The following is a 24257-nucleotide window of genomic DNA, read 5'->3' as shown; positions in this document are numbered from 1 at the left end:
TCCCGGCTAGCCAGCGGGCCGTTTCTCTGCAGTTCTTTCTCTCCTGTTGGCTGCTTGCAAGCTGCAGGTCCCTGGTGTCTGTTTCTCTCCACCCTTCACTTCCTCTCTCCTCCTTCCTTCTCCCAAATCCCACCTCCTCCTCCTCCCTTCCTCACTCCCATGTTCCAAAAGGTTGCTCTCGGATGTGTGTGTGTGTGTGTGTGTGTGTGTGTCTTAGAGAGAGAAACACAGATTGGTTGTGTAATAGTCATGATAAGGTAAGAGGAGATTCTGAGGGGAGAGCGATGTTCTTAGATGGACCGAGGGTAACTCACAACAGAGAGGCAGTCAGGGGCTGCAGGAACATGTGGAGGGCATGAGGATAGAAATGGAAACTGGAGTATGACGTGTCCCGCTCTCTCCCTCTCCCTCTCTCTGTTTGCCCAGGGAGCTGTGATCGGCATCGATGACGAGGACGACAGCACATTCACCATCACTGTGGACCAGAAGACTTTTCATTTCCAAGGTAGGATGTCCTCTTTTTAATTAAGTCCTCCTCATGCCCCCTCTCCCCTGTGATGCCTTCACTCGCTTTCCTTCTCTGCGATCTGTCGCTGCTGTTCTTTTCCTCTCTCTCTCTCTACCTCACTCTCTTTCTCTCTCACCCCTCTTTCCCTCCCCGCCTTTTAAAGACTCGGATTGGTCTGCTCTAATGCCAGGAAACGCATGCACGCAGGCATCTACACAATGTCAAAGCGTGTGCTGTGCATCTGAGCTTTTTCTCTCCCTCCCCGCGGAGCTCTGTGAAGTTGGACTGACACGTTTTTCTGTAGATAAATGCGATTTGTTCCACTGCAAGCTCCACAGATTCCTCTGGAAGAGGACCAGCAAGTAAGGCTTTTTTCCCCCCCCTCAGTCCTCCCGGTTGTGGCTGAGGAGGAAGATTGCTGCTTGTGTGTCTCCGCAGTTGAGCCTCTGGGAATAATGAGGGAATACTGCTGAGCTGGAAGCTGAGCTCAGGTCTCTGCCGCTGTTCGACCTTCGCTTCTCCAATGCTGCCGCCGTTGCTCACTTTCTACACACCGATTCTCTTCATAGGGACAGGATTGGTTCCCACCTACAGCATCGCCCCCCTCCCATTCTTCCAGCTAGTCCTTTTTTGACAGGGAGCCGTCCACTCCAGTACACCGCAGACACCCTTTTTTTACTCTATCACTCCTCCAGGTCTTTGACTAACCTCCTCCACCTTTCCTTCATCTGTCTATCCATCTGTCCATTTGTATCCATCCCCTCCCCTTCAAACCCCAAATCCCCTCACACTTCCCCACCAGCTCCCCCTCCTCCGTTCACCTCCTTTCTTGAGGGTCACCAGCCACAGTCCATGGGCTCCGCGCCCCTCTCACCTCCTCCATGCCCTCTCCCATGTCTGTGTTCCGAAGCTGTATGCTGTGGTTCTACAAACGCAAGGGTAAGGAGAAAACCGTGCACGTCTCATGGTGCGCTTGCATGCCAGTCCCGGGCAGAAAGGATCGAGAGGAGGCGTTTGTTTGTTTGTCTTCTGGGATGTGCAGTCAGGGTGGAGCAGTTTGTTCTGTGGCGCTTGAGTATATATCGGTTTGTTATGGAGGTTCAAGGACAGTTCAGAATACAGTCATGTGGACTGTCAGCTCAGAGGAAGTGTTACGGAGAGAAGCGTGTGTGCGGAGTCCTGAATCAGACGAGTGTTTGTACAGATTAGACGTGTTATTTAGAAAAGGATGATTGTTGTGATTGCTGTTTATCCTGCTCTTTACTGGTTTTGCCGGTTTGGCGTAATATTGATGAGCTCTTAGATTATCCTTCCGTCATGATTGCTATATTTATGTCATTAAAGAATAGCTTCTTCGTCATGTGCTTTATTTATTCTGGGACTTTCTGCAGCACAGTGAATCTTTGGCATCAGCTGTTTTGCCCTAGTGAGTTTAAAGTGCATTTCTACACTTTTTTGTATGTTAAGTTGTAAATTATAATACGATTAATTCAGTCAAAATGAATGAGAAATATTCAAATGCTTCATTAATACAGTAATTTCGGTGAGGGAGAATAAAGTTGCATTGGAAAGCAACTTAATAAAGAAACATGTAGTAAATGCTACAAGATCTTAACATTCGTGCCCACTTGCAATTACAAGTCAGTTTTTTCTTCAGCTAAACCGGCAGTGTTTGAAAGCAGCATTTCCTACCTTCATCACTGCACTACATTGTTTCCTTATCATCCTCTTTTTTTTTTTTTTTTTTTAAGGGGAAACAATGAAAATGTCACCAAAGACTCAGATTCAGATTTACAATCCAGATTCCCCGAAGAAGCTCTCTACCCTCTCACGTATCACTACGACGATGAAATAAGCTCTTAATGTTTGAGAACATGAGATTCTGGACACATCAGCTGTTGGCTTGGATATCGAGGGATGCACAGGATGTTGAGCAGGAGGAGAATTCTCTGATGCTGTAAAATGATCCGAGCGGTCGGTCTCCCAGGATGCACATATATCTATATATACTATACGCTTGTGTGCATTTATGTATAGCCTAGTGCGTGAGTCAGGTATGGGCTAAGGCACCTTAGACTCGTACCAAGCTTCCAACACCTGCTGATTCACGGCTTATTATCCAAGTTATGGTCTAAAAAAAACGTCACACTTCTCCAGGTTTGAGGAAAAGTCCGGCTCGCAGGTTGAATTGTAGTTCAGAGCCGGCCACAGTGCTAGCCCCGAGTGCAGCTCTGTACTGTCTTTCTATTTAGAGGAGCATCCATTATTCATCAGCCCTCTCCCCCGGCGGTGCATCAGAGTTGCCTGAGAGCCCTTTTGCTTCCCATTTTCCTCTTTCCCCCCCTCTCGCTCTGCTCTCACTTGCTTCCTCTTATCTACAGTAGCTATCAATCTCCTTCCTCCATGTCGGGCCACCCTGACTGCCCAGAGCATCAGTCTAGATTAAGAGACCCTACTCGTGCTTTCTCCCTTGAGATACAGGGAGTAATCTTTGGGTCAGCAGGAAATGGTATTCATCTGTAATTGTGTGGTACTGTACATGTTGGATACAGAAAATAACACCATCTGTCTTTGTGTACTTGCCTATAATAGTATTTTCTGCCGTCTAGGTGACTTTCAGTAACTTAATTTATACCTTTAAACCCAAATTAGTGCTTATTTGCAAGTTGTAAGTCTGACAGAAGAGTAGCTAGAGGAACATATAATCAGCCAAAAGTGCTCTGGAAGAATTAAAGATGTACCTAGGTAGGTGCAATTTGGATGCACGTTGTTAGGTGTGTCATTATGCTGTTTCATTGCGTTTACAGTATGTAACATACACGTATATGATGCTTACTGATAGCAAGAGGTTTTAGATGAGCTAATCTCTATTTATAGATTCTACATAGAAATGAAGAATCTGTAGGCAGGGACGTCAAGTGATTTCCGTTTGTATTACGTTTGTTGTCCGAGTAATATTGACCATTCACGTATTAGCAGGCTGTGGCGTATGCAGGAAAAACAGTCCATGAGGAGAGCAAAAGCAGGCGGAACGTTGTGTGCCTGTGTAATGACGTCCCGGCTCCCATCAGCGTCATCTGACAATGATTTAGCTTCTTCTTAATCTCTATAAACAAACATCTCCAGCAAGTTCAGCTAACGATCTGTTCAAGATTTAAAATTCAACTTGAGATAAATTCCCTGACGCTGTGGCACGAAAGCCGTTCAGCATTCAGATTTCCCGACTTCCTTGAATGCATCAGATCAAGGACAGACCTGACAAATCATTTTTACTAATCTGTATCATGTTGAAATTTTGGCAAAGGCAAGACCAGTTAATTAAAGTAAATCACAAGAAAAATGGTTTCTTTATCTGTGAACAATGCAGCACACAGAGAAGGAAGTCTTGACTGGAAGTCGTTTATTGCTAACCACTGGCTAAACCTGACATGCCCGGCATGTTCACTGTTGTCCCCAGAGGCTATATCGTCATCAGGCTATAGACGATGGGATCCGAGATTGAGGTGACGGTAACTTTCAGTAACTGAATTTATACCTTTAAACCCAAATTAGTGCTGATTTTGAATACAATTTGCAGGCTATAAGTCAGATAGAAGAGCATCTAGACGAACATAATCTGGCAGAAGTTTCCTAGAAGAATTAAGGATGTACCTAAAGGTTGTTAGGCGTGTCATAATGCTGTTTCATTGCGTTTACAGGATATAGTTACAGAATGAATAATAAAATGATGCTTTCTGCTAGCCAGAGGTTTAAGGTGACCTAATCAGAATAACCCTGGAAGAAGTCAAGTCAATACCCTTCATGTCTGATCTCTCTCCCCTCATTTCCATTGAGCTCTAAACTTATGTTTATAAAGGCAAAGTTGCATAAAGAAGAAAATCAAGTACGCAGAATGTCGTGCCTTCTTGTGGCATCGCTGACACAAGGCAGAACAATTCACTGAAAAGCACAGCTGAAATGATAAAGAAGTGTTTACCTGTGTATTACACAAGTAGTTTCTTGCATGCATTCAGTGGATTGGAGTGTATTGGTGTGCGGTGCACCTTCTGTATAGCCTGACTGTGCCTCTCTGCTGTCTACGACAGTAACAGAAGAATCAGACACAACAGTAATAGAGTTCAGTTAGCACCTATCTGCTTCCTGTGTTATGACATAGCAGCTGAGACTGTGTTGCACTCTTAGAAGGTGCAATCCAGTGTTTAACTCCTGACTGTGTCAGGATTGTGCAGTTGTAGGAGAAAACAAAACCAGACTTTTGCCCCCTTTGCTCCTCTATTAAACTTTGATAATTGCTGCAATGTTGAAGGCCCTTTGTACCCTTTTCACTGCACAGGACTTCAAGGTTTTTTCCATGTGAGGTCAAAACACAAGAAAATGTCAAAGGGCATTCTCACTTTCATATGGCACCTTGTGACAAGTCTTTAGCACCACTAACTTCTGAGTAACGCCCACCAGAAAGTGGGACACCTGCTGTGCTACACTCTGGTCAGATAGTTATTGTAAACTGTCCACTCCTCTAACTTTGGCTCGTCCTTCTCCTTTCTTAAACCCTCCAGGGACAAATAATTCTCTTGTTGTTCAAACATGTAACGCTGCAGATTAACTAAGGACGTTCCTGTCAGATGACAGTCGCTGTCACGGCTTCTTGTGGTGAGTTGCCTCATGTGATTGTACACTTGTCTAGCGTCTTATAGATTTGTTGGGTCTCCTCCTACCTTCTTGTATATTTAAATCATAGTGCACAAGTGAGCCACAGCTTAGGACAAAGATTGAACTTTGCAACACAGTTCTTACAGTTACAGTATTTGTTTTTGTTGAATGGCCCCTGCTGCTAACTCTCCCCTGTCATGAATAGAGCTCAACAACATTAGCCGCAGTAATCTGTTCCTCTGGAGAGTCTGTTTGGCTGAGGGGAAAGTGAGAGGGCAGCGAGGCGCTGTCTGAGTGGATTGGCCTGAGCCTCGGCTGCCTTTTAATGTCTTTAAAAGCTTTTCTGCTGTAGCGCTGCTCAGCCTGCGTGCTAGCACAGCCGTTCATCTGCTGCACTGTCTTGTTACCAGCTCTATGAAAAATGACTCTTGCACAGGATATAGTTAGCTAGCTAATTCGATGGCATATATCTTATTAAGTTCTTCTTTCACAGCTTTTAGAGCTATAGTTTTTTTGACTGAGATTCACATGCACATGCACAGTTAAGCAGAAGCAAAGCTACGTTCATTGCAGTCCATGAATACATGTCGGACTTGTATACATGCTGCACCCTGACCAGATTGAGTCAATCCTGGCCGTGTGCTGGAACAAAATATTGTATCTCTGTATGGCATTGGCATTTTAAAGTGTGTGTGTGTGTGTGTGTGTGTGTGTGTGTGTGTGTGTGTGTGTGTGTGTGTGTGTGTGTGTGTGTGTGTGTGTGTGTGTGTGTGTGTGTGTGTGTGTGTGTGTCACGGCCTGTGTTGGGTCACTGTTTAATGTCACTGGCAGTCTGTTTGTTCTCTGTCTTTGCTCTCAGGGTGCAACCCTTGCCCAGCTCCATTTCACACACAGATCCTAAAAGCTCCGTGTGAAAAACACAGGCGAGAATCAGCACTGCGTCCCCTCTCTAAAGGATCTTTCACTCCTCAGTTTAACAATGATCATATAACTTGATTGATTGATTGATTGATTGATTGATTGATTGATTGAGTTGGTACTATTTAAAGCATCAACATCATTCATATGGCCTTGCGTCAAAGCTCAATACCCGCTGTACTATTTTTAGGTTCAGCTCTATGGCGATAACAGTAATTGCGGGAGCACACTTCCCAGATATCCAGACAGTGTCACATGTGTGACGTCTACAGTCGGCTCTGGTTGTAACTCTTTATTTTCCTCGCTGGCTGTCTCTTTCCTTTTTAGACAGTTTGCCTTCATCTGAGCGTCGAATTTGTTTCTTTTTCTTTGGATTGAAGTTGTATCTGTAGTCATCGATTTTTTTCTTTGTTTGTTCAGCCATAGTAGATTACTGTTTACTCGCAACACTTGAGACCGGAAAAGCAGCCGCTTGGCTCCGCCTACCCTCTCTGGCAGACCAACCACTGCTGGGTGATGGAAAACACGTCACTAACTGGGCGCCGCTTGTGATTCTTTCTGCGAGAGTCGCACCAGAGACCCAGTCTGTAATGTAAATGCAAAGGCTTTTTGAGTGCACCTTGCCAACAAATACTCCATCACATAAGGCAACGTGTTGCTTTACCTCCCTGTTTTATCCTACAGATTAAACAAACAAGATATAAAGTATTATTTGTATGAGCTTTAGAGGTGCGGCTCAAAGTTTTTATTACCTGCTGATTTTTTTTTGTTTAGACCTTTGAGCCAGGCTAACTGTCTCTCGAAGCTTCAAGTCTGTATGCTGGGCTAAGATAAGCTAACTGGCTCATTAAACAGATAAGAGAGTGGTATCAATAAAACATCTTTCTGCTTTTGATTTTAAGGCAGGAAGTTATTGTGTCTGTTTCTTTTCATCATCTTACATGATTTTATTTGTCCTGCCAGTGGTTTTGAATGTGTGTTGTTTACTTCAGCTCTAAAGCAGATTATCCTCCTCTATAATATATAAAATAGACTATACAAATAAAGCTTGTGGTTGTCTTATTTTGAAAGTTACATTTATGATTTGATGAGTTTTAGCAGAATCATATATCAGATTAAAAAGTTTCTAGTACAGCACACAGCGTCCATCACCGCGTCCCCAGTCCTCATGTCATTTCAGTGTTGTGTCTCAATGCCATTAGTGTGTAACGCGAGCGTCTACTACTGACGGCGTCTGCATGGAAAACGTGGCTCACTGGGTGTGTCTGTGTGCTTCTGCCCTCAGCCCGAGATGCAGACGAGCGGGAGAAGTGGATCCACGCCTTAGAGGGAACTATCCTCCGTCACACCCTCCAACTCAGAGTAAGTAACAGGAACCTTTTTCTATACGTGTGTGTGTACGTTAGTGTGTGTGTTTCCACATCTGTGTGTGTGTTTAATCCACCCTCTAAAGATACAAGAAAAAGTCGTTTTGCTGGAGGGCTTCTTGGTGTTTGTCAGGATAAGTGGTTTTACTGTTTACTTTCTGTTGCCGTTAGCAAACATGCTGGATTTTGTAATACCTGAACCTCTCGTATAGATAGAGTCTGGAAGAGGATGGATGTTACACAGATTTTATTGTGGGATTTTTATTGCACCTCTGATTGCAGACATTTGCATACTCTGTAGGTCATGTGCGGCAACACAACAGGACCAGTATACTGACATTGAGGGATTTTTTTAACACCTTTTTAGCTCCATGCGTGCTGCTCATACCGGATTGTTTTGCTCAGCAGAGCAGTTAAGAGTCAGCAAAGAGTCTTGTCAGCAGAAATGGATATGATGGTGACATTAAAGCCATCATAAATGGAGGATGTTTTGGCAACATGTGGCTGATGTGGCCCAGTGTCAGGAGTTTTATGGACAGACCTCTATCTCTTTGATTTACTGCCGACCTGCAGTAAGACTGTTGAGACCGAGTGTGTCTCAGCCAGTTCTTTTCCTGCTCGTCCTGCCCTCCAGCTGTTTTCTCTCTGGCCAACCTTATTTCCTGCTCTCCTTCCCTAAAGCAAACCTTTCTCCTTGTCCCCCTCCCGTCATCATCCACGTCCAGCTCCTTCCACCCATCCCCTCCTCCTTTTTTCAACCTCATGACCAACCTTCTCATATGCTCTCCCTCCCTCCCTCCTCTTTTTCTTTCTGCCTCCCCTCCCTCCCCCCGTTGCAAATCCTTGTGACGTGCTACGTGTGCCTGCACACACAGACACATACACACTCTTGCGGTGTTAGCGCGCTGCTGTCGTAGCATCATGTGACCCGGCAGTAACAAATCGGAAACCTGCTTGCTTGATCAACCAAACATCTGCCTCTGCTGCCTCGGCCAATCAGAGTGGCTGTTAATGCGTGTTCCTGTCAGCACTTGCTGCTGCTTTGTGTGTTTTCTCTTCTGCCTGCGTGAGAGGAAGTGTGCCTTTCCTGCCAGGGGAGGGTCCTGGATTAACTCAGCTCTGTCTGTCTTCATACCGAACGCTCAGCTGCTGCTGAAGGATATACTGTAGCCACACTGGCTGCGCAGCTAACTCACAGTCTGAGGGCTGCTGTGGTTGATATTGGCACACTGCAGTGGGGACTAAACAGAGGAGATTGTTTTCTGTTTCTGTGTGAAGGAGGAGGAGGAAGGGAGGAGGGAGGAAGGAGGAAGAACACTAACTTCACCAGAGCTGCGGGTTTGTCGCTGTAGGGAGAGAAAGACAGAATAACGGAGGCAAAGAAAGCGGAAACAATCTTGTGTCAGGCTACATGGCCTGATGGGAGAGAGAGACCAGGTTTAACGCAGCATGTCCATTGGAGCGAAGCACCCAGTAAGTAAACACACACACTCGCACACACTCACAAACGCCACTGCAGCACAGCGAGGAGAACTTTAACGGCTGCAGTGCGCTGCTGGGGCAGCAGCATTTTAAAGTGGGTCACACTGCATGGAAAGACAAATAGAAACAGAGGGGGAGGGTGTGAGGGCAGTGTTGTTTGTAGAGTCTCGGGTGGTGGGGTGGGTTTGTGTGTGTTTATGTGTGAGACTTTGCAGGGCTGCTCCAAAATATTCCCACTATGTCACAGTTACACACACGAGGAAACATGGTGTGCGCGGGGGGAACGAGTGGGAGCGGAGGGGCAGACGTCTGGGAATATATCAGGAGCAGAGATGAAGTGAGCAGCGCGGTGACGTGGTGGTACTGGCTGTTTATGAAGCAGCCACCTTCCTCTGACTTTCTGCTTCAAAGTTATCTGCTCTAGCTGTAAAAATACTTCCTCTCCTTTATGTGTGTTGACATAACATATGGATATTGTTTGCTACCTAATAATAGGGTCTTTGACTTATTGTTCTGTCGGCTTCGTTTTCCTGCTTCAACTTCTGTTTCTTTAGTTTCCTTTCATGTGTATTTCGGCCTTTTAATGCAAACATGGCCGCTTGTAATGATAATATTCCTGTATGAGAACATAAAACCCTTATGGCGGATATTGATCAGACCTTTTGTTGGTGTTGTGTTCAGTTGCATTATGCTGTAAGTTTATTTAATGTTATAAATACTTTGATGTAGGATTGGAGGTGTAGACGGAGTTAATCACCACAATATAAACAGTTTAAATGGCACAACTTCACTATGAAATGTGCAGATTATAAGATTAACAAAGGTACTCCACACTTGTATTTACTGTAGCACTTGTAGATGTTTTGTCAGTCCTCTGTTGTTCTGTTGGAGGCTTCAAGTGAAACAGAAAAACAGCTTTTTTTCCCCATTAATCCGGATTGATTTGATTTTCCAGTGTAATGTGAGTAAGCAGTGAACGGGGCAAGTTGCTCACGCTGGAATGACTGTGCCAATCCAAAATAGCACACGTGTACACACATTCATCTTCTGCATCGGAGGGTTTTTTTGGGGGATTTTAGCTCAGGCCTTCACCTGGCCAGCTATACTTGGCCGTCGTGCTGACAGTGAAAGCACCTTTGATCCTTTTGAGGAAGTTTGGCCAGTTAAAAGCAGACTGCTGAGCTAACTCAGACTTTGTTCTCTGTAAAGCTAGTATGTTTTGCTGTTTAATGGCTTTCCTTCACATTCCTGTAAGATCGTGTACAGCAGAGAGGAAAGCCTCCGCAGACTCGGGACACAGCAGGGATATGAGACGCAGAAAATCCAGAGCGGCACAAGCCCCCAACACGGTTTGATTAGCTCTAGCTTCTCTTTGATCCTTACAGATGTGATCAGTTTTACTAGTAATCTCTGCTGCTGTTAGAGGTGTTACTGTGTTTTTCCAGGTAGCGTTAAATCCCTGTGACATATCATGTGATTATCTGACTGACTCATGTGGCTTGATGCTGAGGAGTTCTTGTGTGTCCTTTCCTGATTGACAGGCTCCTATGGGGTGATTTTATTTTTAAAGGAAGTCTTGCCTGACATTTATCTGCTCCTTTTCCTGTTTTCAGTTTAGTCGCAGCAAAACTGGATTGTCCCCGGTTTGGTGAGCTCAGACAGATAGAGACAGATGCACGTCTGTCCTGCCAATAGTCTTGTAATTACCTTTTAATGGACATAATGTAATGAAATTGCCTGTGCCTGAGTTTCTTTATGTGTGCGTCTGATTCTGATGGGGCTATTACGGCAAGCTAATTAACACACAATGCATTTAAGTGCACTTCAACCCTGTTTACACACATGCTTATCTGACTGTAACTACATTCTCTGCAGCCTCGAGTTCCTTGATTTCGTTTTGTTGAAGCCCTAAAATCCGCTGGCCTCCGGTCAGGCAGGCAGGCAGACAGACCTGCGGGCCTTTTATGCAGGCTAGCCTTTAAACAATAGTATTCATATCTCTCCCCGTACAGTACGCTGCTGGAAGATTCTCCTGCACTGTTGACGTTTCTCTCGTCCATTTTGTGTCACAGTTCACAAAGCTTTACCTGGCCAGGAGGTGACGGACACGAGCTCTGTTTTTTATGAATGGATAATATGTGAATACATGGCTAATATTTTTGCTAACAGCTGTGTGTTTTTGCTTTGAATATGCAAATGTTGTTTGATTTTGGGTAGAGCTGCACTAACCCCTTTCGCTGTGTTTGTTTCTCCTTCCTCAGGAGGCTGAGACAGGATTTGTCCCCAGTGTTCAAGACTTTGATAAGAAGTTAGCCGAAGCCGACGCCTACCTGCAGATTCTGATTGACCAGTTAAAGGTAGGACTCGATGGACGTTTACACTTTCAAGGACATTTAAAAATGTAGGACGTCTGCCATCCACTTTTTTGTGTTTGACTAACAACCAGTGGTAATGTAGGAGATACAATCTACACAGATGAAGAAATGTTTTGCAAATTCTGACCTGTATTCAAGCCTAAATCTGTAAATATATCCCACACTGCATGACTTGCATTTTTGTTATGACCTTCCCCTTATTTAGTCTCTGATCTGTCCAGCTCTTTACCAAAGCAGAAGTCATTAACAATACCATTTGTGCAGGCAGTGATAAAGCAGAAAACTATCGCTTTAAAGAAGAAGCAGCATATTGTCTCTTAATGAAATCACTGCGAGTGTCCTCCCTGCGTGTGAAGAGGCTGAACTGCCACCTCATTATCTCAAGCCACGTCATCCGAACATTTTTCACCTCTATTTTCTCCTTCTCATGCCTTCTTCTCTGTCTCTCTCACACAGCTGTTTGATGAGAAGATCAAGGACTGCAAAGAGGATGAATCACGCAGAGTGAGTACCGGCAGCTCTGCTCCGTCCTTGTGTGTCAGCTCTCTCTGGTCGGCTGCTCTCCCTTCCATTAGAGCCGGGGCTAACAGCAGGGGAAGCAGGCTGACACGGAGCGTTAAGGAACGGACACACATACACCTGTCAGGGCGGTGCAGACATTTAAAGCCATGTGTTTTTATTTTAAAAGCTAGCATAAAGCTTCCTGATCACAAAGAATCGTATGTTGCTGTGACAGTGCTCATACAGAAAGCCTTTTAAAGCTAGACCCACAAACACCTGGATCTAACTAAACTAAATAAAGACTTCTGATTAGAACTCATTATTATTTTTTATCATAGATTGACTTGCATATTATTTTAACTGTCTATCATAATCTTCCAGAGCTCAAAAAATTATGTCCATCAACTGTCTATACCCAAAGATATTCAGTTTGTAATGGGACAGGTCTACTTGAGTGAAGCTTTGTAAGAGCATTGGCTCCATTAAAGAAGCAGTTCTCCACCACTGTCAGTCAAAGCTGGTGTTCTCTGTAATCGATAGAAGCAATAATATTTGAAATTGGCGCCACAGCTGTGGAGAAAGTTGAACAAACAGCTCGTGGTTTCGCCCATTCTACATTCCTACAACACCCAGCGTGCATTGCGACCCTCCCTCTGAAAGGAACGGCCCAGCGAGAGAGACGCTGGAGTGAAATACTACCGTTTTCACTGCAGGCAACGGCTCAGAGCGGCACAGAATCCGAAATAAGATGAGAATATACCGGTGGATCGTCTAAAAAATCTTCAGGCCTGCAGTCTACATTTGAAACCTGACGATTGTGAACGAGACATGACATCGGAGGCGGGCGTCCTAGATTGAGGAAGTAGAGTTTAGCGAGCTCCCTGGCCTCCCCCATGACGCGTTTTACGTAGTCTGGTGGAGGTTTTCCCAGGGTCGTTTGGAGAAGCAGATACCGTCCTCCAAAGGCACAAAGCCACATTTTTTTCCTACCAAAATGGCATTAGCTCCCCATAATGGCATGATATGACTGAGGTTGAAAATCATGGAACTGGCCCTTTTTAAGGGACGGTTTTAACTTAGTTATCGAGCACGTAGTTCAGTTTCAGGCTGTGTCAGTGTTTTACCAGCAGCTGTGTGATTCACTTCCTCCCTGAGTGTTGATCTTTGGTCACTTTGGCTTGTTTGTCACTGATCTCTGTAATGTGGGAAACAGTCCTGTGAACAACACAGCTGCTGCTGTAAGTCACACTTTGTCACCTTGATGTTTTCTACCAGCTGTCCATTATTTGCTCTTAAACCGGTTGCATCAGCACTTCTGTATTTGCTGTCTTTTGAATTTCCGTTGAATTTCACTTTTTTTCTTTCTTTCCACAGAAAATTGAAAATTTGAAAGAGACTACTTGTGTAAGTCTGAACTTTTCCGTCCTGTCTTTGAGTTTTTAAAGTCAGTTCCTGGTGATTGAATTCTATTTCCGTCTCTTTCTTTCAGAGCATGGTAGAGTCCATCAAGCACTGCATTGTACTGCTGCAAATCGCCAAGGTAAACACAATAATGATTAAGTTATCTGTGGTTTGGTTCTTTCACTTCACCATAATCATTGTTCTTGTGAGAGCACATCAGTGTGCACTGTGTGTTGCCTTGTGTGTGTCTCTGGGGTAGTTCCCTGCTTACAGTTGCTATCTGGGTCGGTGGTTGATGAGGGTGTAGCCTAGTACTCATTTCATCACATGTTCCATTCAGCCCGTTTAAAAGGAAGTGGAGCAATCATTTCTGCTTCATGTGGTTGTTAGGTGACACTTGTTGCTTCATTTAAAGCTTAGAACGCTCAAAATCATGAATAACATCAAAGGAAACATTTAAACTATGTTAGATAGAAATCCTTCTTTGATCATGTGATGAAATGTTTACTGCATGTGACGAAGTTGGTGAAAGTTGTGATGAGAGGGGTGGATCTCACCGCTCTCTACGCCACAGATGCTCAGGATGCTTTATGAAATGACTCTCCAACCTTCCTCCAAAAGTAGTCTAACAATGTCTTCTCAAAATTTCAAAGGACCAAAGTAACGAACAGCAACACGCAAACGGACTTATAGTAAGTTTTGACATTCTCCGTCCATGACAAAAAAAAAATCCAAATCAAACAAACTGCTAACTTTCTCTTCTTGCTTAATTTACTCTCCACTGTAGCAAATCAGACACATCAGATCTGTGTAGTGCATGCCCTCTCATGTGGAAATAAACTCTGTCTCCAGCTCTTTCCCTCTTGTCTGCCACCTCTATCCTAAATTAATAATAGCTGGTTCATCCGAGATCCTTCTATCAATGGTTGGGAACTATTCTTTTTCTTCATCAAGACACAGATATGTTTGGATGTGTGGCAACTTTAAACACAAAAAGTTGCACTATTTTCGTAGGGCTGCAACTTTTTTTTATCGTCTATTATTCTGCCAATTAATTCCTGATTGAGCAATTAGATGCTTATTCGATACCTAAATGTATCTTGTCTTATTTTGAAAAAATTTACACAATTCAGTTAATCTGTTAAATCATAGTTGACACTAAAAGGTTGCAGCTCTACACTGATGCAGAACATGTGTGTGAACGTTGACTTTACATCTGTTTGCATGCCTGAATATGAGCGAATGCTGCACTTCACTTCACCCAGTAATTAGTGTCAACTAATTCACCATTGATTTATCTCGTACACACTGCCTGCTTATTGAACCGTCGAACACTAATAGCTGGAGAAACATGCAGAGAGCACTTTTACTGACTCTGCAGGTGTCCTGCCTTTATGTTTTATCTACAAACCAAATGTGTTCCAAACATTTATGATACGTTTTTACATTGATCTTACCAGTAGCCACTGGTTTCCATTATGTTTTTGTATATATTAATATCAACCTGAAAGATGACAGTATGCGTTGAATTGATTAGCACAGTTCACCAAGGAACACCATGCTACGGCTTTCCACGGCAAACTCCGCCTGGGTATACAGAGTGGGCAAAAGGCTTACAATGTTCCAATGTTCCAATTTCATTTAGCAGATGCTTATCTGAGAGATAATACAACACAGGCAAGGATCAAGACAGGCTTCAGAGGCTGGGGTGGTGGAGGCAAAGTATTGCCAGCAGCAGCGGTGTGTGTGCAGCACTGTTGGAGCAGGGACAAATGAGAAGGAAGTTGCATTTAAAGGGACCGCCTTGTTGTAGGAAGCGGCTGTCATTGGTGTGTTACTGAATAGAAACAATGATTCAATCAGCAGGCTGATTACAGCTGGGGTGTATGACTTCCATGTCCTGCATGAACTAACACGAAGCTTCATTTAAAGATTCAATCGTGAAGATTTCAGTTTCGTTCTCTTTGGCTCCTTTTGTTACGGTTGTAACTCCTGATTTTCCTCCCTGACGGTCGCTTTCCTTTTCAGACTGTTTGCCTTCATCTGAGCGTCGAATATGTTTCTTTTTCTTTGGATCTTTCAAATATTTTTGAAGTTGTATCTGTAGTCATCGATCTTTTCTTTGTTTGTTCAGCCATAGTAGATTACTGTTTACTCACAACACTTGCAGAGACCGGAAAAGCAGTCGCTTAGCTCCGCCTACCCTCTCTGGCAGACCAACCACTGCTGGGTGATGGAAAAGGTGCCACTAACTGGGCGCCGCTTGTGATTTTTTTCCGCAAATGTTGCCACCCAGTCCATAACAATACTATATACTGCAAATGCAAAGGCTTTCATCAGTGGGCCATAGGCTCGATCACCATTGTGTTACCTCATTCAGCGATAGATAGTGACTTAACAGACATTTATTTAAATGATAATCTTCCAGATCACTTTCACATGTAGTGTAGTGACTTGCATTATTGCAATGCCATACAATCTATAAAAAAATGCTATAAAATAATGTGGACTTTATATTCAATAAACCATGATTGGTTACATATTTCAATAAACTTTTTTTTACAGGGAGATTTTTATACCAAAGGTTCAGGAAGCGCTGGGTTAGAACGAGAGAAAGAGGGAGGTGGATTGAACAAGGCACAGAAAAGTGAGGAATAGAAACATGTACTGAGAGTACCTACAAAGGTCTGAACCCAGTGTGTACCTGGAATGTATAAGGTCTAAAACATTTGGTAGTGTGATGTAAACGCATTGTCAGTACAGACTAACATAGAAAACCTCCAGTTTGATCCTCGAAGCAAGAATCTCATAGAGGCCGTCGTACTTACAGGGCTGCACTGCTCTTACAGCAGACTTAATCTGACAGTCATTAAGTGTAGTATTATGTAGTATTAATAGCGCAGCATAAGCTCTATCTACACATCTAACGGCACATGTTTCTGTATGTTTTAAGCTTTATGCTAAAGATGTATGTGCAGCTTTAGAACATGTAAGTGTCCGTCACGTTGTCTGTATGCCCATAATGTGCAGCAGACAGTTGAGTAGAGCTGAAACACCAGCAGCAGTTTGACTGACCTTGTCAAACGCCGCAGCACCAGGGGAATCGCTGTTAAGTGCAGGAACCATTTAAACCAATCACAACAGGACATATGTGTGTGTGATGATTGGTTTAGGTATGCTCTGCTGCTCAAGCATCCTGCTGCATTAAAATAACAATCGCTAAGAAGAAGATATCGATCACGACTCCGCCCTTAAAGCTGTTTTTAAGCCGGGTCTTTCTCTCTGTCGGATTTGTGCTTTAGCTTTTCGTTGCAAGGCCACAGGACGGTCCCACAATGACAGACCAATATTTCTATAATTGGCTATAATTAGTAGCCTTCGCCTTACTTTCATGGAGGCACGTGGGCCAGTCGAGCATCGGGCGGTGAGCAGGAAACAGGCAGGAGGCTTGACGATGAGAGAGAGAGAGGTGTGAGCGAGATGTTAGACAAAGCCTCTCTGCATGTTTTCTACCTCTGATCATGTTTTGCCTTTTGTTGGACATTAACCGGACACCAAAGAGGGGAAAAAACAAGCCAGAGGAAAACTTCTCAATCAGAAAAGCTACCAATACTCCCTCTGTATTTTTCATCCGGGGATTTCGGAGGCCTGTTGTCTACTTCCCGGGAATTTACACCAACTTTTTAACTCGTGCCAGCTACTGTGTTTCCACAGACTTGTCATGTCATGTTCAGACTCACTGTGCCTGTTCCTGTTAAATGACTTCATCATAAGTTGGAGAGATAAAAGCAGTAAAAATCACAGAATGCAGGTCAAGTTTGAGTAATAGGTTACACATAACATTGACTGGATCTAATTCCAGTGCAGCCACGAGCCCTGAGGGTAAGTTGTTGGGGAATAAAGGTCGATACGGTTTTGCTTCAGCTCTTGTTGTTGTCGGTATTCCTGTCTGTCAGGTCGATGGTGCCAGTGACCCCATTTCGTCGTGTTAATTTTCCGCGTGTATTTGTGCGTCTTGTTTATGAAGTTCAGGTGGCTCTTGATGAGGGAGCGACAGAAGTCCCCGCAGGTTTTCACCACAGGGAAATCAAGAGCTGGAGAGTTAAAACATGTTACACATTTAGTCTGCAGCCCAGTGGAGTTAATTAACTCCCTTTTAAACTGGGAGGTTGCTGGGAGTTCAAGAGGTGCTGTTATTTATCGTGTAAGGCGACTGCTGGTGTCGTTGGTTTCTTATTGATTCGATTAGGGGAAACCTGGAAACTCCACTCTTCAGCCTCTCTCTCCAGGAAATGGAACGAGAGGAGATTGATCTGCTCGGGCTGGGTGGTGCATATTTGATTTCACGGTTCTTGTTGTTGAGTAGGTAAACCATTAAGCTCATCTATAACCTTTACACGCTTTGAATAGCTAGTTGATGCTGAAGGAAATGGTGTCTCTGTGTGGTTAGCATGTGGCTATATTTGCTTATAAATGTGGTCAGTGCGCTCAGTTTGTTCAACCTTGATATTCAAAACTAGGATATTGCTGTTTCCTGTTCGGTTAAAGACGCTTAGTAACATTAAAATGGCAAGAGAGCGTTTAAGCACATGACTTCTATTGTCTGTAAAACATTAGATTAGCAAAGCAGGCAGTGGCGTGGGTGTGCTATTGTTGCAACAACTGTCTGACTGTCACTTTAAGAGATCTGTTTTTGCTGTTGATTGCAATGCTGTTTTTGTTTGTTTCCCCCAGAGCACCATTAACCCAGTGGATGGGATCTACCAGCCCCCTCTGGACACTCCTGTAGACAACACCACGATGCCAACACAGACCACACTACCCACAGGTTCTGCACGCCCGCCTTCTCAACATTTACTGTGCACTTTTAGACACATGAGTCCATGTGCTTGGTGTGTGAACACGCCTGCATAGAGACTCCACATCATCCATACAGGTTGACAACAGCTCCCCCTGTTGTTCACACCTGAACCTGATAAATGCTTTAGACAATCCTGTGACTCTTTCATCTAAGATCATAAAAAGATAATATTCCGTCGCTTAACAACATTTTAAATTATGTTTCACTCTGTTATTGAAGACAGTTGGATGAAACCTGGAGTATGACATAATTCGGGCTTTTAATATGTCCATTAACTGTTCTTTCAACAGGGATGCAAACTCCTTCCCTCGCCGTTTTTAGATCAAAATAGGTCACCTTTGAGATTCATGTAGATCCGAGCAGACGTGGTTTGGAGCCTTCTACTAATATAAGCCCCGAGAATCGGCTTGAAGGGCATCTCGTGCCTGTACCCGGGGAAACACAGGAGGCGGACGCGAGAGAGAGCGCCCGCCGCAGCGCACAGCTCCGCCGTCGTCTCGCGACCTGCAGTGATGTTTTCGCCGTCTGTTCTATTTTCTCTGCTCGCCGTGAGCAAATCTGGCAGGAAAACACACCGATAACTGGATAAAATGGATAAACAAACACGTTTTCATGGCCACGGACCTAACTACACAACACTGGTATCAAACACTGTCTGATAGGTGCTCTAGAAGCGGACATACATGTGTTATCCAGGAACACAGCAGAGGAGCATGCCCCCGGACCCCCCTAGTTGTAGCAGGTTTTTACTCCTTACTGTTTGCCTCCCTGTTACAATGTATGAGGCCAAATTGATACAAGCTAAGACCCTGCTCGTATAATATCTACATCAAAGTATTATAACGGTTCTTGCTTGTATTATGTGCTTATATTTAATTTGCTGCGAATAAGATCCACGTCCTTCTGTGTAACAATGTTTTAAGTAATTTTAGTCCTCAAATGATTGACTCGATGTAATCGCATCTGTAAGACGTCTTTATATCTGGGCTATTTTCATCCGATGACTGTGACTAGACAGTTTAAAAATGCTGCAGAAATGAACCATGCAAAGTAGGCCGTTCTAATTTCGGTCTCTTAATAGACTGTGTAATCCCCCTCACTGCTGACGCCTCTGTCTGCAGCGTCTCAGAACATTTTCTCAGCCTTCTGATTTTCTCACTGCGACGCTGATTTATTGTGTCGAGACTTCATTCAGTGCTTACGTGTGTGTTTTCTTCCTTTTTTGTTGCTATAGACGCTTCTCAGGTGTGTAAATCAGACCAACGGCCCTCCACATTACCTGTTGGTCCTGTCGTCACCGTGATGGGCAGTCTGCAGACCCCAACTCCCAACAGCACAGGTGAATGTTTACTCCACTCCTCCAATGAGCTGCATGTATGCCGCTACAAGGACAGATATATATATATATATAAACAGCTACAGTTGTTTTCCTAATTTGGTGCTTTGGTGTATTTCCCCAGTCGCATATTTACTATAGTTAAAACATAAACCTTTCCCAACTCAAGGTTAAGTTAGCCTTTGATTACATCACATGATCTTCAACAGCAGGTGTGCGCTTAAAACTTTATTTTGTCTCGTCTTTTAGAACGTTTTTCAACATTACAGGTTGCCTTCTCCCTTAATTTACAAGCGAAGTGAAGCTAATGTATTAAGAACTCAACTGTGACAGCAAAGTAATGATAATATAAATTATTACTGCACTTCTCCAAACTGGAGTGCTGTGTCCAGGAACATAAAGTAAATAAAAAGCAAGTGAAGGCAGAGGTTCATGCCTGTTTGTCTTCTGTGCTGAGGCAGCAGTTTTAAAGCGCTGCGCTGTGCACTAAAGAAGCTGCTGCATGCTCCAGAGCGCTGTCAATACGCTCTGCAGAGGAAGCCGTCCCTATGTTACTGACAGATTAATGTTGCTTTACGCAACCTGCTGGACAGCACTCAGAAATTACTGCTCCAGTGTAACAACATCATGTTGATTTGACCATGAATTGTGTTCTGTATGAGAGGAGAAGCTTTATTAATTAGATCCATAAAATGTAAAGGAAAACACTGCAATAGAGCGCTCACATGATGCACTACTTTGTTTCTTCTCCATCAGGGAGTGGCCCTTCAGGCCCCAGCAGCGGCGTCGCCTCCCCGGCTCACATGCCCCTCCCCTCACACTCGGTGCCAGACTTCTCTTATTCTTCCAGCGAGGACGAGTTCTACGATGCTGATGAGTTCTACCAGAGCAGTACTTCCCCCAAACACTGCAAAGAGTGAGTAAAGAACCACCCCACCGTCCTGCAACAAACACTGCACGCAGTGAATCTAATATGTTATGGCTTGAAAGCAACACTGATAAAAGCATTAAGCAGGTCAGGTGGGAAAACGTTGCTTAGAGTGAATATAAATCAAGCTGCATTTGTGGCCTCAGTCAGAGAAGTTTGCAACAGAATTGCCTGTGCTTATCTCTCCTGCTTCCTGCCTCCTTCCCGCTCCCTCTATCTGCCCTCAGTCCCTCAGGGCCTACGGCTGCCTCGCCCCTCACTAATGAAGAAACGGCGTTGAAACGACCAGACACCACCGAGTCCCTTAACTCGTCCATGTCCAACGGCACCACAGACGCAGGTATAACAACGTTTTTTGTGCCTCTCTAGCAGGACTTGTTCCACCCCTGCTTTAGATGTGCCCGGTGATACCCCACCATCACAGAAGATTTGGTTTCTTCAGGTGTTAACAGATTAGTTAAGGTAGGACAGCCATATGAGACGTGTCTTCTGTTGCTGTCCTCAGATCCGTTCGATAGCCACGACGACCGCGACGATGACGGTGAGGGCGAGTCTGTGGAGGAGCACAAGAGCGTCATCATGCATCTTCTCTCTCAAGTTCGTTTGGGCATGGACCTCACCAAGGTACAGACCCCTCACCAGCAACGCTAAGTTAATGAGCCAAGCTCCTTCCATACAGGACTTCTCTCTGAGTTTCTTTCTGTGTTCTGTGTGAATTCCTCTCACTGCAGAGCTCCTTTATACTCCCTAACATCATCTGTGCAAGCTTGAACAGCTTTGAACAACCCACACAGCTCCAGTTTTACAGTTTTCTCTCTTTCACAGGTGGTCCTGCCTACTTTCATCCTAGAAAGGAGATCTTTGTTAGAAATGTACGCAGACTTCTTTGCACACCCCGACTTATTTGTAAGGTAATGGTCTTCTCTCTCGTCTGTATTGTATCACACGTGTTTAAATATATAAATAATTGAGAAATTGACTTTATGTATGTGACTTTTACTAGTATCGCTGAGCAGCTGGAGGCCCGGGATCGCATGGTCTACGTGGTTAAGTGGTACCTGTCAGCTTTCCATGCAGGGAGGAAAGGTTCAGTGGCCAAGAAACCTTACAACCCGATCCTGGGAGAAGTCTTCTACTGCCACTGGGATCTGCCCAGCGAAGCAGAGGAGCCTTCCCCACTCACGGTGAGACCTCAGGCCTCTGCAGACCTCTGTGGTTCCTGACTACTTAGGACTATGTAAATAAGCTTCTAAGCCTTGTGTTAATTACACAGTTACACATTTTGAACACATCCCTTATGAAAGTCATATTTTGAGAATCACTGAGTTGTTTTATATTAATATGGTAAAGAAAAGTTAAAGGAATCAATTCATATGAATAAAATCAATGTTGATGGCTTAAATGCTCATGGGCTTGTTTAGCTCATTAAAACGCTCCATGTGAGATTTAGTCATACAAATTGATTTGACTGGAATTGCAAGTATATAACTTTCATGTACATTTCAATTTCCTTTTTTTGAGTGTTAACACATGTCACATAAAGAGCTGAAACATTAACATAGTCACTTAAATTGTGTTTCATATTGTGAATATTATGGCAAAGCTCCATCCCTTGTGTTCTGAATCTATCTCTTCTCCTCCAGGAGACGGTATCAGAAGGTCCTGTTCCCTGGTCTTCAGCCAACAGTGTGCGATTTGTGGCAGAGCAGGTCTCTCACCACCCACCCAGTGAGTGTCACACCTTCTTATTCTGAGAGATTACAGAGTACTGTGAAAACCTTTTGACATGTAGGATAAAAAAAACAAACTATGATGGTTATTAACACTAAAGAAGGCCAGCAGTCATCTTTTTATTTGCTGTTTGTCTTTAACAATGACTATATAAAGATGGAAGACGCATCTTCATGTACTCTCATTGTACTAAAGTGAAGCCAAAATACCCCAGAGACGGGCGCTTCCATCTTGTGACGTTTTTTGGAGCCAGTGTTGCCGTGGTAACCATGTCCTGCCCCTTCTGCTTACCAAAAGACACATTTAAGTAACAGAAAAAAATGGCAAAGATCCCACACGTCAGCGTATTTAACAGCAGAACAGCTTCTTGTGTTGGTCTTAAGCAGGAATGGAAAGGTGAATAACTGTAGTGATAGTTTTAGTTACGTGTCCTCTCGCCGTTCCTCCTCTACTCTGCTAATCCGGAACAGATCGGCTGCAGGAGCCGAATTCATCAACAGAGCTGTCGATTAATTAAAACTAAACAGAAAAATGGACACTTATCAGCATGGTAATAACTAGCTATAATGACAGAAACCATGTTTGACAAACATTTATTTGGTGTGTATTTTGATTTTATAGTTTGACTCATCTGATAACATGGAGGCGGGCTTTATGACCTATACTGCAGCCAATCAGCAGGGGGCGATAGAGATGTTTTGGCTTCACTTTTAGGGAGCCGTCATGTCGTCCATCTTTTTATGTAGTCTATTGTTGTTACAATTTTAATTTAAGAAGCAAAAATAACATATAAGGCAAAACGCAACCTGATGAGCACATGTTTAATTGGGACAAGAGAATGTTGAAAGCATAAATTAATTACTTCGATTTATAAAAACACCAGACTATTGCTTGTTTACCTTATTTTGCTGGACTTTCACTTAAATGTTGCCACTTTCTACAAGCTCTTGAGTGTTTCCTCTCTCCTTCCTCTAGTTTCTGCATTCTACGCAGAGTGTTTAAATAAGAAGATCCAGTTCAACGCTCACATCTGGACCAAGTCTAAGTTCTTAGGCATGTCCATAGGTGTCCACAATATCGGCCAAGGTACAAAGAGCACTGCCTCGTACACTCCAAAACTTCTTTCACTCACTGCACAGACACAACTTCATGATAAAACTTTGCTTGTTTTAGGTTGCGTGTCGTGTCTGGAGCACGATGAACATTACATCCTCACCTTCCCGAACGGATATGGCAGGTGTGTGCTGCTGTTATTCATGTGTCTGTCCATGGTAATTTAATATGTGCTTCACTGACAAGAGTCTGTCTGTCCAGGTCGATCCTGACCGTGCCGTGGGTGGAGCTGGGAGGGGAGTGCAACATCTCCTGCTCCAAGTCGGGCTACAGCGCGAACATTGTGTTCCACACCAAACCTTTCTACGGAGGGAAGAAGCACAGGATCACCGCTGAGATTTTGTACGAGAGAAAAATGGTTGCACTACAACGTCTGATTATAGATTAAAACCCTGACCTTCTAATTACTGTTCTTTTCTGTTTCTCTTTCAGCGCACCAAACGACAAGAAGTCTTTCTGCTCCATTGAAGGAGAATGGAACGGAGTGATGTATGCCAAGTGGGCAACTGGAGTGAGTCATTTCCCTTTTCTGTTTCTTGGAGGGTTCAAGGATATCAAATAATTACTTATGGCAATAAATAATCTGTTACTTGAAACAAAACAAAATGAAGGCATTCTTTGCACTGGAGAATTAGCACCAAATCAAAGAATGATATAAGAATAAATGTGTTTGCTGTGTGTTTCCAGGAGAACACAGTGTTCATCGACACTAAGAGGATGGGCATCATCAAGAAGAAAGTGAGGAAGCTGGAAGAGCAGCTCGACCACGAGTCCCGAAGGTGAGAATCAAATCCCTAATCATTAATAGGACCTAGGATCTAGACACCACTCGGAAACAAACGGTCTTCGTGTGTTTGACTTTCAACACTTCGATTCACCAGATTGTGGAGAGACGTGACGTTGAACCTGAAGCTGAAAGACATCGATGCAGCGACAGAAGCCAAACACCGGCTGGAAGAGAAACAGCGAGCCGAAGCCAGAGAGAGGAAGGAGAATGAGCAGCAGTGGGAGACCAGGGTGAGACTTGTTTTTTTAATGTTTAAAGGCTACATCTGAACACAACAGAATGGGGAAGCATGAGGTCAA

The 24257-nt window shown here is 43.9% G+C and overlaps 1 protein-coding gene across 4 annotated transcripts in view; it reads left to right on the top strand.

Moving 5' to 3' along the window:
- The window catches only part of osbpl9 (oxysterol binding protein-like 9), a 31116-nt gene that overhangs the window by 4724 nt on the left and 2135 nt on the right, over positions 1–24257 (top strand). Inside the window, exons 1-22 of one of the 4 annotated variants that reach the window (XM_069679657.1) lie at positions 240–257; positions 427–505; positions 7362–7438; positions 11187–11282; positions 11757–11804; positions 13176–13205; positions 13291–13341; positions 13856–13894; positions 17937–18030; positions 19298–19402; positions 20156–20315; positions 20555–20667; positions 20833–20951; positions 21153–21238; positions 21331–21511; positions 21971–22055; positions 23034–23144; positions 23232–23295; positions 23373–23513; positions 23604–23682; positions 23859–23950; positions 24053–24188. In XM_069679657.1, the coding sequence (XP_069535758.1) occupies positions 13294–13341; positions 13856–13894; positions 17937–18030; positions 19298–19402; positions 20156–20315; positions 20555–20667; positions 20833–20951; positions 21153–21238; positions 21331–21511; positions 21971–22055; positions 23034–23144; positions 23232–23295; positions 23373–23513; positions 23604–23682; positions 23859–23950; positions 24053–24188 (1653 nt within the window). In that variant the 5' untranslated portion in view covers positions 240–257; positions 427–505; positions 7362–7438; ... (2 more) ...; positions 13176–13205; positions 13291–13293. Of the gene's footprint in view, positions 1–239; positions 258–426; positions 506–7361; positions 7439–8529; positions 8917–11186; positions 11283–11756; positions 11805–13175; positions 13206–13290; positions 13342–13855; positions 13895–17936; positions 18031–19297; positions 19403–20155; positions 20316–20554; positions 20668–20832; positions 20952–21152; positions 21239–21330; positions 21512–21970; positions 22056–23033; positions 23145–23231; positions 23296–23372; positions 23514–23603; positions 23683–23858; positions 23951–24052; positions 24189–24257 lie in introns of those variants that run through there. The other 3 variants (XM_069679654.1, XM_069679655.1, XM_069679656.1) reach the window with 3 other exon arrangements.

The sequence above is a fragment of the Semicossyphus pulcher genome, unplaced genomic scaffold (assembly GCF_022749685.1).
Source record: "Semicossyphus pulcher isolate SPU_LCO1_2020_fin unplaced genomic scaffold, fSemPul1.0.p SCAF_4, whole genome shotgun sequence".
NCBI classification, from domain to species: domain Eukaryota; kingdom Metazoa; phylum Chordata; class Actinopteri; order Labriformes; family Labridae; genus Semicossyphus; species Semicossyphus pulcher.
Note: the sequence above shows the minus strand (reverse complement) of the source record. Positions and strands in the feature narration are given on the sequence as shown.